This window comes from Anolis sagrei, chromosome 1 (genome assembly GCF_037176765.1).
Source record: "Anolis sagrei isolate rAnoSag1 chromosome 1, rAnoSag1.mat, whole genome shotgun sequence".
Taxonomy (NCBI): domain Eukaryota; kingdom Metazoa; phylum Chordata; class Lepidosauria; order Squamata; family Dactyloidae; genus Anolis; species Anolis sagrei.
Window position 1 is genome coordinate 90,057,313 of NC_090021.1, and position 15,290 is coordinate 90,072,602.

Sequence of the window (15,290 nt, forward strand, 5' to 3'; positions counted from 1 at the left end):
GCATACATTTGGCACTGTACTCCAAAACTTTGGATGACCTCTCCCAACAGTTTCATGAATATGTTAAACACTATGAGGGACAAAATGGAACCTTGAAGAACCCCACAGGTCAATGGCCAGGGGTTTGAACAGGAGTCCCCCAGCAACTCTTTCTGGGTACAGTCCTCCAGGAAGGACCGGAGCCACTGTAAGACAGTGTTTCCTGGACCCATCCCAGAAGGAATCCATGGTCAATGGTATCAAAATCCACGGAGAGATTAGGAGAACCAAGGACACACTCCCCTGTCTAGCGTAGGTCATCAACCAAGGTGACCAAAGCTGTCTCTGTTCCATAGCCAAGCCTGAAACCAGATTGAAATGGATTTAGATTATTTGTTTCATCCAGAAATCCCTGGAGTTGAGAGGCCACCACACACTGCATAACCTTGTTCAAAAAGGGTTGTCCATTATAGAGGGGCTCAGGGATGGCTTTTTAAAATATAGGTCTCACAACTGCCTCCTTTAGGCAACTTGTAACTTTGCCTTGTTCCAATGAGACATTAACCATCACCTTTACCCACTCTGCCAGTCCCCCTCAGATCTGTAGCTATAACTAACTATGGTGAGATTTCTTTTGAAAATAATATATTTCTGCTGAAAATAGGCAGTAATTTTGTTGTTGCACAATGCAGTGTTTTTGAGGTGTGGATTCAACAGGGTCATTAGTGATTACAACCATGGAACCCCCTAGAGCAGTGGTTCTCAACCTGGGGTCCCCAGATGTTTTTGGCCTTCAACTCCCAAAAACCCTAACAGCTTGTAAACTATCTGGGATTTCTGGGAGTTGTAGGCCAAAAACATCTGGGGACCCCAGGTTGAGAACCACTGCCCTAGAGTCTCTTGGAATCTCAAAGGGTCAATTAGTCTTCAAGGGCAGACCATTTTAATAGGCCATCCACTCCTGCAAGGGTAGGATACAAGCCCTGAGCAGAAAATGGTTTGTCCATTACATATCCAGTAGGTGCTGCAAATCTGCTATTACTGCTTCTTCAGCAGCTGTGGTTGGGGTGTATATTTGGATCACTGTGATGTTAAATGGCTTGTCTTGAACTCGAATTGAGATCATTCTGTCATTTTGTGGATTGTATCCAAGCACTGCTTTAGCGACTTTATTATTAATTATGATGGCTACTCCATTTCTTCGGTGTGTACATTGGATTAAAACAAAACAGTACAGGAACAAATAAACAACCAAAAACAAACAAAGGAAAATATGTGAGACAAATAATAGATATTAATATAGCAACATTTTAACCCTACATGTCAATGGATGTGTCCCAGTCAATCAGGCTAAATAGTTGGCTTATCCAGCAGCACCGTACTCCTGCCAGGGACAGGGCGCCCTGTTGTGACCTCACCACAACTGACATTATCAGCAAGGGAGCTGCATTTGGTCAGCAATGCATTGGCTAGAGTAGTGGCTTGAAAGCATTCTTGCCTTAGCAGACACCAAAAGGGCTCTGAGGCTCTGAGGATGCTCCTTGTGCTGCATCAGAACATCTCCATAGCACATTACTCCAGATAATTTTGGCTTGTATCAATGAAGGTTTTGTGGCCATGGTAAACTACTGTGTGTAGCTTGATCAGATGCTTAGCACAAGTGTTGGTTATTAATGATTTTAAAATATTCAGATTTAGGAATGAAGGCTGCAACTTGTACACTCTATATAAAACATATGCTTAATAGCATCTCTTTTTTCTTATTTGGCTTGAAGAAACAATAAATAGGATGCATGATCAATTTTTGTATCAGATTTGATTTGACCTGAACTACACTATAACACTTGACTTTTCCAACCCGAATGTTAATTTTGGCAGGAAAGGGGAATTCAACAATGTTGTGTACAGCAGTTATGTAATGATGGAGCAGCTTATGTAATGATTGACAAAGGTCCACCCCTCTATTTAAATATTGTAATTTACACTCCCATTTGTTGGAAAACTACAAAATCAGTTTTGATTATTGAAACAGTCCAAGCAACAGAAGATATATTGCTGACTTATTTAAAACAACTCCGGAGGTAAGTGTTGTTTAAATTTAGCTGTCAGGGTTGGCGTACTGAACAAGCAAACAAATAAAATGCAAATAATGGTTTTGTGAAAATTGTGTTGTTGCTGTTGTTGTTTCTTCCTTCTCCCAAAACAGGGACCCAAGCTGACTTTAGATGCATGAGAATTCTTGTCATGTGATATATTCTTTTTTCTTTCTGCTGCCATAGAAATTGTGCTATGATCTCTTTTGAGGAAAAGCAGGCTAAGAACGTAAGAGAATGAGAGAAATTAGGAGTGTTCGTCCTTTACAGCACTAGTGCAATTTGTGAGCATGTATACACACAGATTGTTGATCTGAATACTTTTTCCTTATTATTCATGTGTAACATTAAAGATGTATCAACTGTGTGTGTGGGAAGTATTATTTAGATTATTCATTTCCTGGTGAAAAAGTTGTTTCCCAACAGTCTGTTGAGATGACTAACAGAGTGATATTTGTAGGATAATGTATTCTCCTACTATTGAAACATCTTGATGTCTTCTAGGAGATGAATTTGCACAGATATACACCTTTTTTCTCCACATTTTTTTCTGTGCAGAAATTTTTTTTTGCACAGAAATACGCACCTATTTACACAAAATACTCTCCTCAGAACATTTGGTTATTTTTAATATTCCTACACTTACCATCATGTTTTTGACTTCTATCTCAAACAAAAACAGTATTGGGTTGCTGTGAGTTTTCTGGGCTGTATGGCTATATTCCAGAAGCATTCTCTCCTGACGTTTTGTCCACATCTATGGCAGGCATCCTAAGAGATTGAGGGATCTGTTGGAAACTAAGCAAGTGAGGTTTATGTATCTGTCGAATGTTCGGGTTGAGTTAAAGCACTATAGTCTTCTAGAGTATTATGACACAGTATTATGGCACTTTGAAAATGCATGAAATAAGCACCAATTAAAGTTAGAAGATAGTTCACTGACAGTCTTTAGTTGGGAGTCCCTACTGCCCAACTATATCAAAAACCTGGACCCCCCACACAGCTCACAGCAGTTCCTAGCCAGAAAATGAAATCTAGCTTTTATCTGGTGCTTGCTCTAGTCCCTTCCACATAGCTGAATAAAATCCCACATTTTTTGCTTTGAACTGGAATATATGACAGTGTGGAGTCAGATAACCCAGTTCAAAGCAGATAATATGTGCTTTTCTGCCTTGATATTCTGGGTTATATGACTGTGTGGAAGGGCCCTTTGACATCAAACAAAGTGACACTTAGTTGTGGGAGAATGGAGGGATACAGAAGGAAATTCCCTTTCTCTCTCTCATCCTTTCCAAGCACTTGCCACCATACATATGATTAAAATCAGAATAATGCATGCATTCACTGTCTACTTTTTCCTGGAGTTTTTTCTGATGTCACTTTGGCATGGCTGGGCAGCAGAGACTCCCTCCTACCTATGAAAGAGTACCAATGAGGACTCCAATCAGGTCCAGTCTGGCGTCTGGCACAATCCATTGGTCAGTGTAGAGAAGGTCCTATTCATAGGGAGTTGGCATGTTTTAGACCTTTGCAGTGTTTTGAGCAATTCAAAAGCTTTTTAGCTCCTGGGCTGGGCATACTCTCCTCCTCTCCTCCCTGGGTTATTGATCTCTGAAGAGTGGAAAACTGATTGGATTTCATGAACATTTAGAATTTTAAAAAACCAATTTCCTAATATTACTTTGTCGTTTCTTATTCTTCCCAATTAGGTGGAAGAACTATTGCCATTTTTTATCTAGTCCTGTCAGAAGCACTAGCAATGGAGACATCAGACAAGTACTTGTTCAAATACAGAGGATGTTGTTTTATACAAAATATGGTTACTCCTGAATACATTGATTCCTTGGAAGATTTTGAAATCAAGGACAGTGATGTGTTTCTGGTCACTTTCCCAAAATCAGGTAGGACTGGAAACAGTTTATTCAAAAGAAATGATATTTTATTTCCTCTCACATGACCTGTTATGAAAGCCATTTTTTTTGTTTCTCACTTTATTCATCTAGCTTCGGGTATCTGCTTTTCCCTGTAGCCTTCAGTTGACACTCATTGTAAAAAATGTTTTGCCCTTCCTCAGATGTTTTTACTTTTCCCAGACTTTATTTCTCAATAACAACATGTCCTTGATGACTTAAAATAAGGAACAAAGACATCATCTCTTGGAGTGCAATGGCAGGTCAAACTGAACTATTAACTTCCCTTGCAATCTAAACTGTTTCCATCCTGGGTGAAGGTACCCACCTTTTTCTTAGGGGGAGAATAAAAATTGCCTTTTTATTTTTACTTCCCCTATATGAGTTTTAATAGTTTTGACTGATGAAGAAACCAGTGCAACTCTGAAAACTTGCATGGTATTGTTAGTTTTTGCTTGGTTCAATAAAGGTATTGCTATTTTGTGGATTTTTAATGTTAGTTTATTTTGCTGTATGACCAACATGGCTGCTTCTGCCCCCCCCCCCCCCCCCCCGGATTTGAGAATACTGCATTTTAACTGCAACAGGAGAAATTTAAAAGAAGAGGGAACCAAGGAACTTGAGAGTTCAGCAGCACTACAGAGATTTTTGGAAAGGACAAGTGCAAAACCTTTTTATTAGGACTGCATTTAGCTGGAATTTTGGATGCTATTGCATTTTCCTAAAAGTCCTATAACTTAATCTCTGTTGATCTGGTTCAACTATGGTTGCCTGCATTTCCTTTCCTGTCATTCCTGTATTTTCTCTCCAGTATTGCAATTTAGATATGCTCCTCCAGAAATAGACACAAACTTTTCATTTAGCTGATAAGTAAAAGTAAAAGGTCCCTTGATGCTTGGGAATGTATTTTACCAATTTGTTCATATCCACACAGGAACTATATGGACACAGAATATTTTGAGCTTGATTTATCATGAAGGTCATCGAAATGGGACTGAAGACATGGAACTGGCAGACAGAGTTCCATGGATAGAGTACAATATCCAGAATGTAGATTACGTGAATCGCCCATCACCACGTCTCTTTTCCAGTCATCTGCCCTATCATTTAATGCCAAAGGGGTTAAAAAATGGGAGAGGGAAGGTAAGGGCTAATATTTCTGTCATTTCATTAATTTAATTTGCTGTCATAACAGGGGAGGAGACGTTGCTTAAAGAATCTACAGAAGGTTTTGATGTTGGCATGAGAAGAATTTAAAAACTGAGATACAAAGGTCTTCTGATAATTAGTATCTCCTTCAAAGGAGGGTACATTGCTCAGTCATTGGCAGAAGGCTAATGATCAGACATTTCAAAGAGTGAAGTAACTATCATTTTCCACAGTAAATGTTCCTGACATGCATACTGCAAAAGTTATTAAAGAGCAACTGGAAAATACTCAAGAGGGGGTGTTTTATTTTATAATTAATTTGTTGAAATACTACTTAAACTGACATAGTTCCTTTCAGAACTCAGTTTTAAAGTTTATTTATTAACTACTTTGGAGGAAAGGGTTCATACATGTTTATGTTTGAGTCCAGAAACTGACCAGCCCACCTGCTGATTGATATTCCAGAGCAACACCAGAATTCTTGGATGACAGGAATAGGATCTACATTTGGGGAGGGGGGGCTGCATGGTTCCCCCTTTTTTTTCTGCAGGCAGTAAGGAAAAGCATCAAGCACTGAGTTGGGCAAGACCTGTTCCACCCAAGTCCCTTAAGGAGTCCCCTTAATTTTGTATTATTAATGCCAGTGAGATATCCATAACTGATGCCCTCAACCCAGATCCCATGCCAATCACCACAAAAGGTGGGCAGGTGGACCTCCTCCTAAACCTGTCTTTTGCCAACCCACAGCAGCTATAATAAACAAGCAAAGAGAGGGGGGGCTATGCATGTAACCACCTGACCTGAGCACAAGGCCTGTGACACCTTCTGAGGTGTAATGTGGGGACGCCCCTCTCCATGCATGGTAATCCAAGTTCCCAAAGTCTTGACTAACTCATTGTGCTCTGTGTGTCTTCTCCAGCCAGAGCAGTCTCTTCCGGCTGTCTTCTTTCTTTCCTCTGTCCATCTGGCCTCACAGTGCCACACACTTGAATGCCATTTTCACTGATATTATGGAGTCCGCTGCCTCTGTAATATTTTAACAGTTGCTAGGACCATGACTCACTACCTTAAAAGGAGTAAAATTAGTCTGAAACCAGATGTTACTATTTGAGTTCATCTACATGTCTAAGCTGACATTAAACTGTGGCAGCCACAAAACACATGCCCCTAATGCATGCTCCATCACAGATTAAGCAGTATACAGTAGGTTAATGTAGTCATCTTCCTGGCTTTGAATCAGTTTTAGACCTGGCAATCTAACCATCTGTGTAGCAAAACTGATTTCTCCCAAAACTGCATCATAGTGTCACTATAGAAGGGCTCTTGTGGATTTACAGTTGGATATACACTACCATAGAGTGCAGTTTAAACAGCATTGAATGGTCAGTGTATACCCATGTAATGCAGTTCAATGAAGTTCAATCTGCATTATATGCAAGTGTGGATCCTGCCTTAGAAGCACTTGATTTGAGATACAGTCCCATTACGAGACATATTGGGTGATCAGAATATTTTACTTCACAAGGTCTTTAATATGATTGCTTCTGCAGGTTATTTATGTGGCCAGAAACCCAAAGGATGTCTTGGTCTCCTACTATCATTTCTCCAAAGTTTCTGTCCTACTTGAAGAAGTGGAAGACTTTGACGCTATTATGGAGAAGTTTTTGGCTGGTAGAGGTAAGCTATGATAGATTTAAAATAGGAAGTTATTTTGCCTTTTATACTATTCGACTAAAAATTGCAATGTGGGAAGAATAATTATATAACGTCACACATTCTGAAAACAGATAACAAATAGTGGACATCTTATTAGGCAGAAGCAACAACTGAAGTCACATTTATTTTATGTGCAAGTTTACAAGAAAAAAATGAAAGCTGTGGAAATAATATACAGTTCCTAAGCAACTGACCATGACTGCATGGCATTCAGTCCTGGAAACAGAATAAGAAGGCCTTTCACAGAACATCTGGTTTCACAACTTAGTATTGAGTTTGCAATATCTTTGCAGAAACGTTAATAAGAGGGAGTATTTTGTGATCTCAAAGAGGTTCTGCTCCCTCTTAAGGAGCAAGCCATTCTACAGTCTATAATTTCATCCTAGAAGTTTGAGTGGAGCCCCAAATGTGACAATGAGTACCTTTTACCAGATTTCACTTATGCAATATTTATGGTAATTCCTGGCTAAAGATAAGTTAGATCAGATGACTCATGCATTGGTATACTTCAACTGGGCTCATCTACACAAAAGACGTAGGTTGCTGTATACTCAGAGCAGCCCAGTAGTGGTTAAATGCCACATGGGGCTGATCTGGCTTAACCTGGGTAAAGATATGTTAATGCAGCTCTGCCCCAGATTAAGCTAAGTCAAGAGAAAGCTCAAATCCTGACCCAGGGCTAAAGGACCACCAAGACATCTGGGCTTGTTCCTAACCAGAACTGGTGGCAGCTCTCTTGACTGCTATGCTGCTTTCCTCAGACTCAGGGGGCCTGGGGACACAGGATGGCAATCCCCTGTCATCATCTCCCATTTTGTGGTTATTCTTTTTCCTTTCCCCACTAACCTTAGTGCGACTGTACTCTTTGTCAAATTGTCAAAAGCCAGATCGTCAAAAACTAGCTAGGCAGCATGTTGCAGCTAAGGAACATGTTAGACTGATTAGGCATTCAGGGAGTCCCTGTCAGAATACCATGTGGGACCAATCTGGTGTCAGTATAGAAGGGTGCCTTGAGTATTGTAGTGCATTCTGTGTGGGGATGCATTGTTCAGAAACTTGTACCAAGTACACAATGTCAGCAAGGTTATTGTGTGATGCACCTAGCCACACTGTCATATTGCCTCCTAATATCTCTAATAATGAAGGGAAGTTTTTCAATGTTTTCATTAAAGTACAAAATATAAACTGGTCTCCAATGCTGTTGGTCATATGGAAAGACAGAACAGCTATCTTCTGTTTCATTGGATTGGTTCACTGGCTTAGTAGATACAATGTTGTGTTCATCTTTCCCAATCTGCAGATGGTGGGAGAGGGAATCCTGGCCCATGACAAAGTGCAGTCTGAGGCAAGGAAAAGAAAGGCTCTCATCCCATACCATGACTGAAAGCCAGCAATACTGGCTTTTCTATCTTCTTAATAATTGCCCTGAGATACTGTATCTCAAGGCAAAAAGGAAGATTTCACATAGTACCAAAAGGACTTCTCTGGAACCAACACTACACTGGAACTTTGCAGCAGACAACACTGCAATCTATGGTGCTAAAATCTGTTTTCAGCTATTCTAACATTTTCTATGTGTCTTACAAGTTTTAGGTAGTCTATGGCTAGATCATATAGAAGGCTGGTATGCTCAGAGGGACAACATGAATATTCTCTTCCTTACGTATGAAGAAATGAAGAAGGTAAGGAACAGCAAAATTTGTTCACCAAATTTGTCCAGGGCTGGGGGCCAGGACAGGCAAATGGGGATGTTCAAGATCAATGGGGGCTTGCATGGATATTAAACTGAATGTCACTGTTGCTTGTTTTCCCCTTTCATTCTCCTCCTTCACTACACCTTATTTTGGAGAAGAATTTACTATTTGTTGAAAACACATAGCAGGCTTTTCCTGCATCAATAGCATGATTACAAAAGATCTTCAATTTTCATATGTTTATGTCTACAATTATTTTTCAGGCTATCAAAGTAGCTGAGAAGACAAACAGTAAAACAACATTTTAAAAAATATCTACTGAAACAATACAACCTTAATAACTGAGTGTGATGGAAGCTCCTCATTTGGAGCTTTTAAACAGAAATTAGATACCCATCTGTCGGGAATACTTTGTGCTTTTCCTGCATGGCAGGTGGTTGGACTGGATGGCCTCTGTGGTCTCCCCAAATCCCACAGATATCTGAATGAAATTATCTAGATCCATTTCAATCTGGTTTCAGGCCTGGTTATGGGTCAGACACAACTTTAGTCACCTTACTGGATGATCTATGCACAGAGATGTATAGGGGGAGTGTGTTCCTGTTTGTTCTAATGGACCCCTTTATGGCTTGTAATATCATTGACCATGGTATCCTTGCTGAGGTGGAATTTGCAGGTATGAATGAATGCTAATTCAAATTCTAGGGGCAATGATAAGCTCAGGAGTCCCCTAAAGGGCTGGGCAGTGGTGCAAGGAAAAGGCCACAAGTTGGATTCTTTCTACAAAGGCTTTTATTATGGGCCAAAGCAATAAGGTGACAGTAAGTGCCCACTGCACAAAAAGTCTGTTGCAACTTGAAATAGGGTTGCAAAGCTTTTTATCAATTTCACAGAAAATTGAAAGCATGTTCTCATTGGTGTACAAAGATCAATCATTCCCTTCGCCTAAGCTGACTAACAGATTTTCATTGGCTCTCTATGACTCTAACAACCAGGAAGTCAAACAGGCACAGTGGCTAACAATGAAACAATTATGCTTTCATACCCTGAATGTATCAATAGATGGGTTTTATTTGCTTTTCTGTTTCAAGCATGCACTTCAGGCAGCAGAGAGAAATTCTATTTAAAAGGATGTCTCCCTCATTTAACACTTTTTCATTTTGCGAAGCTTTTCAGTGGAGCAAATAAGCAGGTTTTTACATAACCAGAGCAAAGAAGTGGTTAATCTTATTGCCACACAATGACCCCCTGTCCTGGCCAATCATCAGCGTCTACTTGGGACATTTCTTCCAAGCTAGGGATGTATTCGCTACTGTTATTCCAATTGGGAATGACATCCAAGAGTTGTATCTGTTCAATCTTTATAGGGGCCGCTGCAGAGAACAAAGTAGACCTACAAGTATGTATTATCAAAATGAAGCAACACAAAAATATCAGTAACATTATGACAATTGCAATTCCAGATATAACCTGAGTTTTTAGCCACTGTAGATCAGGAAGCCAACAGGTGAGCCAATTCCACCAATCTGAGTTCTGAGTGTATGTGGATCTGATTGTGTTCACTATCTGGTGTATCTTGAAGCACTTTCCTCAGTCTGCCCAGATTCATTAATGTAATGACAGCATGTCATGTTTAGCCAAATGCACAAACCTCCCTCTTTGCTCAACAGGTAGTCCAACGCCAATCTGTGCTATATCTGGGTGTTGGCGTCTCACAAGCTCCTAAATAATGCCTAGTTTCTGAGTCAATTTTACTCTTGATATTTTATGAATAATATCCCAATATCACAAATGTCATCTCAAAACCTGTACAAAAATGACAAAATGATAAAAAAAGAAATCAATGTGAAAAATCAACCATGTATGAATCATTCATTGTAAAATGCTGAAGTGTGCAGTAAATAACTACATGCCTGATAGCAATAGTTGTAGCACGAAATAGCTATTACAGAGACTGTAAATCAAATAGTGTACCTCATTTCTTAAAATCAAATTTATTTTTTAAGATTTTTGCAGAACTCCTATGATGCTTTTGCAGAACCTGGGATTCTGCGGAATGCAGCTGGGAAACCCTTACTCTAAGGGGTCACTTTTTATTTCATACCAAACTGTCTTACTGTCCAGTATAACCTGTCACATGAGTATGTAGTGATCTCCAGTTATACATGGTGTCATTTGTAAACCATATCCTATTTTAGGATCTGAGAAGCTCTGTACTGAAAGTATGCGACTTTCTAGGAAAGAGACTGACTGAAGAGGAGATAGATGATGTTGTGGATAAGGCTTCGTTTGGCAAAATGAGTGTGGATCGTAGAACCAATTATACCACCATGCCTCCTGATGTCCTAGATTTCAGCAAAGGACGCTTTATGCGCAAAGGTAAATCAGTGGCCAATGAAGTCAGTGGGAAGGAAGTTGTGTGGTTTCTTCTTAAGATGAATTTGTATGTAACTCGGAACAGATATATAGGTGTCTGTTTCCCCAAACCAACACTTGGAAACAATCACAGCGGACTATAAAGAGCAATAAAAGGTAGCATTTTCAAAACATCTTTCTTAATTTAGTTAATTCAAACTCTAGCCCATTTTTAAAGTTTTGAATAGCATAGGAAAGGGTTAACACACTTGTAACATTTGTTTTGCTGCCCATGCCTTTGTTCAGAAGATTTCAGGTCACTTTCTGTCCCTATGGCAGTTGGATTTTGAAAATTTTGGCTTGTTGTGGAAACAAGGATCAGTGATAAAGCTGCAGTGGAGACATATTTTTCCCATGATAACTCTTTCAGGAGTGAATTTCATCTCCTAAGGACAGATTTTTTCACACTTCCTGTTGTACCACACCATGCTAACAAAAATCTATATACATAAAAATGTAATGTTTGTTTGTCGGATTAACATAACTCAAAAACCACTGGACGAAATGACACCAAATTTAGATACAATACACGTATCAAGCCAACGAGTGACCATCACTCATAAAACACTGAAAAACACAGCAGAAGAGACTTAAAAGCCAAAGAATAAAAATACATTACAACTCATGCACAAAACCACACACATATATGCAAACACACACATATATATATAAACACAAATATACACACACACAAAGCACATATACAGAGACTGGGCCACACATAGCAGGGAAGGGCTAGAAATAAATAAAATCTTCATGCAGTTCTATGTCAAATACAATTTGGACAGATTTTTGCCTTAACATATTCTTTACTTTTACCCATGTATGTAAATGCTTCAGCATTTTCAAATACTGTAAAAAGCCTGGTGTAGTGCTGGTTGGTGCACCTGCTCCTGAGCCCACCTGTTGCCATCACCTCCCACATTCGTAACTATGGGCCCTTCCAGATAAGCCCTATATCCCATGATCTGATCCTAGGGTTTCTGCTTTCAACTGTATTATGTGAGTCTGCCAGATAATCTGGGATAAACAGAAAACCTGTGATCAGATCCTGGGATATAGGGCCTGTCTGGAAGGGCCCTAGGAGTTGTATCAGTTCTAATGTCTGCAACTCAGGAACTGCCTGTATATGGTTTCATTTTTAAGGATTTAAGTTAGAGCAGTAGTTCTCAACCTGTGGGTCCCCAGATATTTTGGCCTTCAACTCTCAGAAATCCTAACAGCTGGTAAACTGGCTGGGATTTCTGAGAGTTGTAGGCTAAAATACCTGGGGACCCACAGATTGAGAACCACTGAGTTAGAGGTAGACAGCTCCACTGGATCTAGAAGTCAATTTTCTGCTCAAAACCTTCCAGGTGCTTCAAGAAATGCAAAAATGCAAAAAATAAACAACAACAAGAAGCCAAAAGCCTTTTAACTTTGGGAAAAAGAAGATTTTTAAAATGTTAAAAAGTGTAGGGCAGCTCTTCAAATTGAATTGAATTGCCATTCCAGCAGGCTTCCATAAAGGGCAATTGACTCCTTTGACCTGGAAAGAAAAGCTGCTACAGCCCTTGGCAGTTGTAATATTTTTATCTGATCTCACAAGAGACATGGGACAGTAAGTAGTGGTACAATAGTGGTAAGACAAATAGCATGAGTTCCTCACATTAAAAAAAATCTGGCCAAGAATTATGCATAATGGATGCTAAACATCTATTTATTTATTTATTTATTTGTTTGTTTGTTTGTTTATTTATTTGCAGTATGTATATTCTGCCCTTCTCACCCCTAAGGGGATTCAGGGCAGATCACAGAACACATAAACGGCAAACATTCAGGGCCGTTATATTCTGACAAGACAGACAACTGTACATAGATAGAAGTATATATAGGCTTTCCCATCTTCAACATCTTGGAGGTTTGTGTTTGATTTTGGCTATGAGGGGGTGCTGTTGCTCCATCTTACCTGCTGAAGAACTTTGTTTGTAAATTTCTCCTTGATCTAATCCCTTTCTCTCTGAATTCTATACCAGGTACAGTTGGAGACTGGAAAAACATAATGACAGTTGCACAGAATGAAAGATTTGACAGTGTTTTCAAGGAGCGAATGGAAAAGCTGCCCTTCAAGTTCTGCTGGGATATCAATGATGAATTATGAAAAAGGATGGACAAACCTGCCTCTTTTGCTTTGTACAGACCTTTTAAAAATTGATGAAGCTAAAGATCTGTTCCAACTTGTTTTTAAATCAATTTGCAAAATTTGGTGGATAACTGGAGATGATTTTAACAGAATTCTCATAATGTCCCAATTCTAAATGCCTTTCCCAAAATATAAACAATTTTAATATATTTTTCAGAAATAAATGAGGAAAGAGAAAAACAATACAAAAAAGATTTTTATAATATATACATCCAAAACTACTACTTCTAACATTACTAAATCTGAGACAATTGCTCTAACATGAAACATCCCCAAAGTAATAAACACAGATTAGATACACAGGTAACTATAACTATTCTAGGAACTTCACACTTGTTGTCTATCAATTTTTCATCCTTGTTTTTCTAGTCTTTTAAAATAGCACTGTATGGCCACATTTCTATCTTTAATAACACTTCTCTAATTCAGAAGTCCAATAGTTGAAGTTTGTCCCCACTGTAGGCAAAGGATAATTAAGTCCAAATCTTTCTTAAGGTTACTAAGGGATTTCTCCATAATTTTAGGAGAAATCCCAAAAGACACACATTTTTGAAGAGAACAGGTAAGCATGGGAGAATTTTAAATCTTTTGTTTTGTAAGATGCATTTCTTCATGTACAAAATTTTGTATTTTTGTTTGACCAGAGACAACAGTCAGATCATTCCCATATTTAGGGAACTGCAATGGATAAAAAAGACAATGGCATTAGGGAATGGGAAGTGGATGAGAATCTATGAAAAACTAAAGACATTTCTTTTCAGTGACTAGTGAGGAAGCAGGAATCGATAAACTTGTTCTGTTTGGTACAATATTCAGTGCATTGCAAGATATTATGTTCAGCACAGGAAATATTAATTTAATTATTATTCTGTATTGTTTCAAAAAATTAAGTCTCATGAGATACTATGAAAAAGTGAAAAGTATATAAAGGAAAGTATAGTAAATATAGTAAATATAGTAAATAAATTTCTCCATGAACATTCAACACATTTAATCTATACTGCTTGGAAACATGGATGATCAAAAAATCTTAAAATAATTAATACAATAAGCATTATTATTTTTATTGCACTGACATTTCCCTTCTCTTCTCAAGTATTTTCTCGATATCTTTAGAAAAGGATTTTGTTTGAAAATCACTGTGTAAACTGATTTAAGAACAATGGTTTGATGTAATGGGAAGTTGGTTTTAAGAGAGTTTTACATATTATTTTACATTTTATTCATTTTGAATTGTTGATTACATACTGTACTGTCGCCTGAGTTTTAAATTTCATAATGATAATTACTAATGAATTGAAGTCAGGGGGTTATTTCAATTTGAACTCTTGTAACAAAACAAAAAGAGGCATCTGATTAGAGTTTATCTTAGGGTAAAATGCTAAACATCAATTGAAATTTTTAAATAAACTTAATTTTGAAATTAAGGAATACAAAACTTATAATGTATAAAACTTATGAATTGCCAAACAATCAAAGATTTTGCTGTTCCCATTTAGTTTGAATCCACTACATTCTGTTTAATATTACTTATGCTGCAAAACATCAGGGATAAAAGATCAAGCACAACAAACTTGAATTATTAAATGACAGAATAAATGAATATTCATTTGTTTCTGTAGTGTGTGAAGTGATATGATACAACAAAGGGTTTTGAGCATATGCAGAGTATAAGATATATCTACATGTACAAAAAATTGTACAACAAAATCCTGGAGCATTCCTGCACTGGCCCAGCCCTAGATTCTGCAGAACAGTTCAGTGGTGAAGCGGTGGGAATGGAGTCCAGATTATTCAGCTGCAGTGGCAGGGATGGCACGGGCTCAATCTATCCCCATTTCCCGTGCTTCAGAACAAAGAGGACAGTGGCATTTGGCCATGAAGACAGTGGAGTGGTTCAGATTGGACCCGGTCCAGCTATCCATACTCCATCCAAAGTGCAAGGCCGCTCTGGGATTTCATTGAAGCATTCCCCAATTTCTCCTAATGCAAGATAAAAATGGGTTATTTGAATATCCTGAAATACAATCCATGGACATCATCTGGATATCCAGGAGCCATTTCCGGTCCAATGCAAGGTATAGAGCCTATATAGAGAAGCCCTAGCTGTCAGGTGAAGGAGAAGCGGAAAGCAGCAAAATACTGTGCATGT

General features: G+C 38.5%; 1 protein-coding gene across 1 annotated transcript; it reads left to right on the plus strand.

The window, feature by feature from the left end:
• The first annotated feature begins 3,781 nt into the window (after positions 1-3,781).
• On the plus strand, positions 3,782-14,741 carry LOC132760895 (amine sulfotransferase-like). Its single transcript, XM_060753212.2, has 6 exons — positions 3,782-3,973; positions 4,917-5,125; positions 6,682-6,808; positions 8,435-8,529; positions 10,740-10,920; positions 12,972-14,741. Exons 1-6 carry the CDS (start codon positions 3,832-3,834, stop codon positions 13,094-13,096), a joined length of 879 nt encoding a protein of 292 aa, XP_060609195.2. The 5' UTR covers positions 3,782-3,831; the 3' UTR covers positions 13,097-14,741.
• Positions 14,742-15,290: the final 549 nt, after the last annotated feature.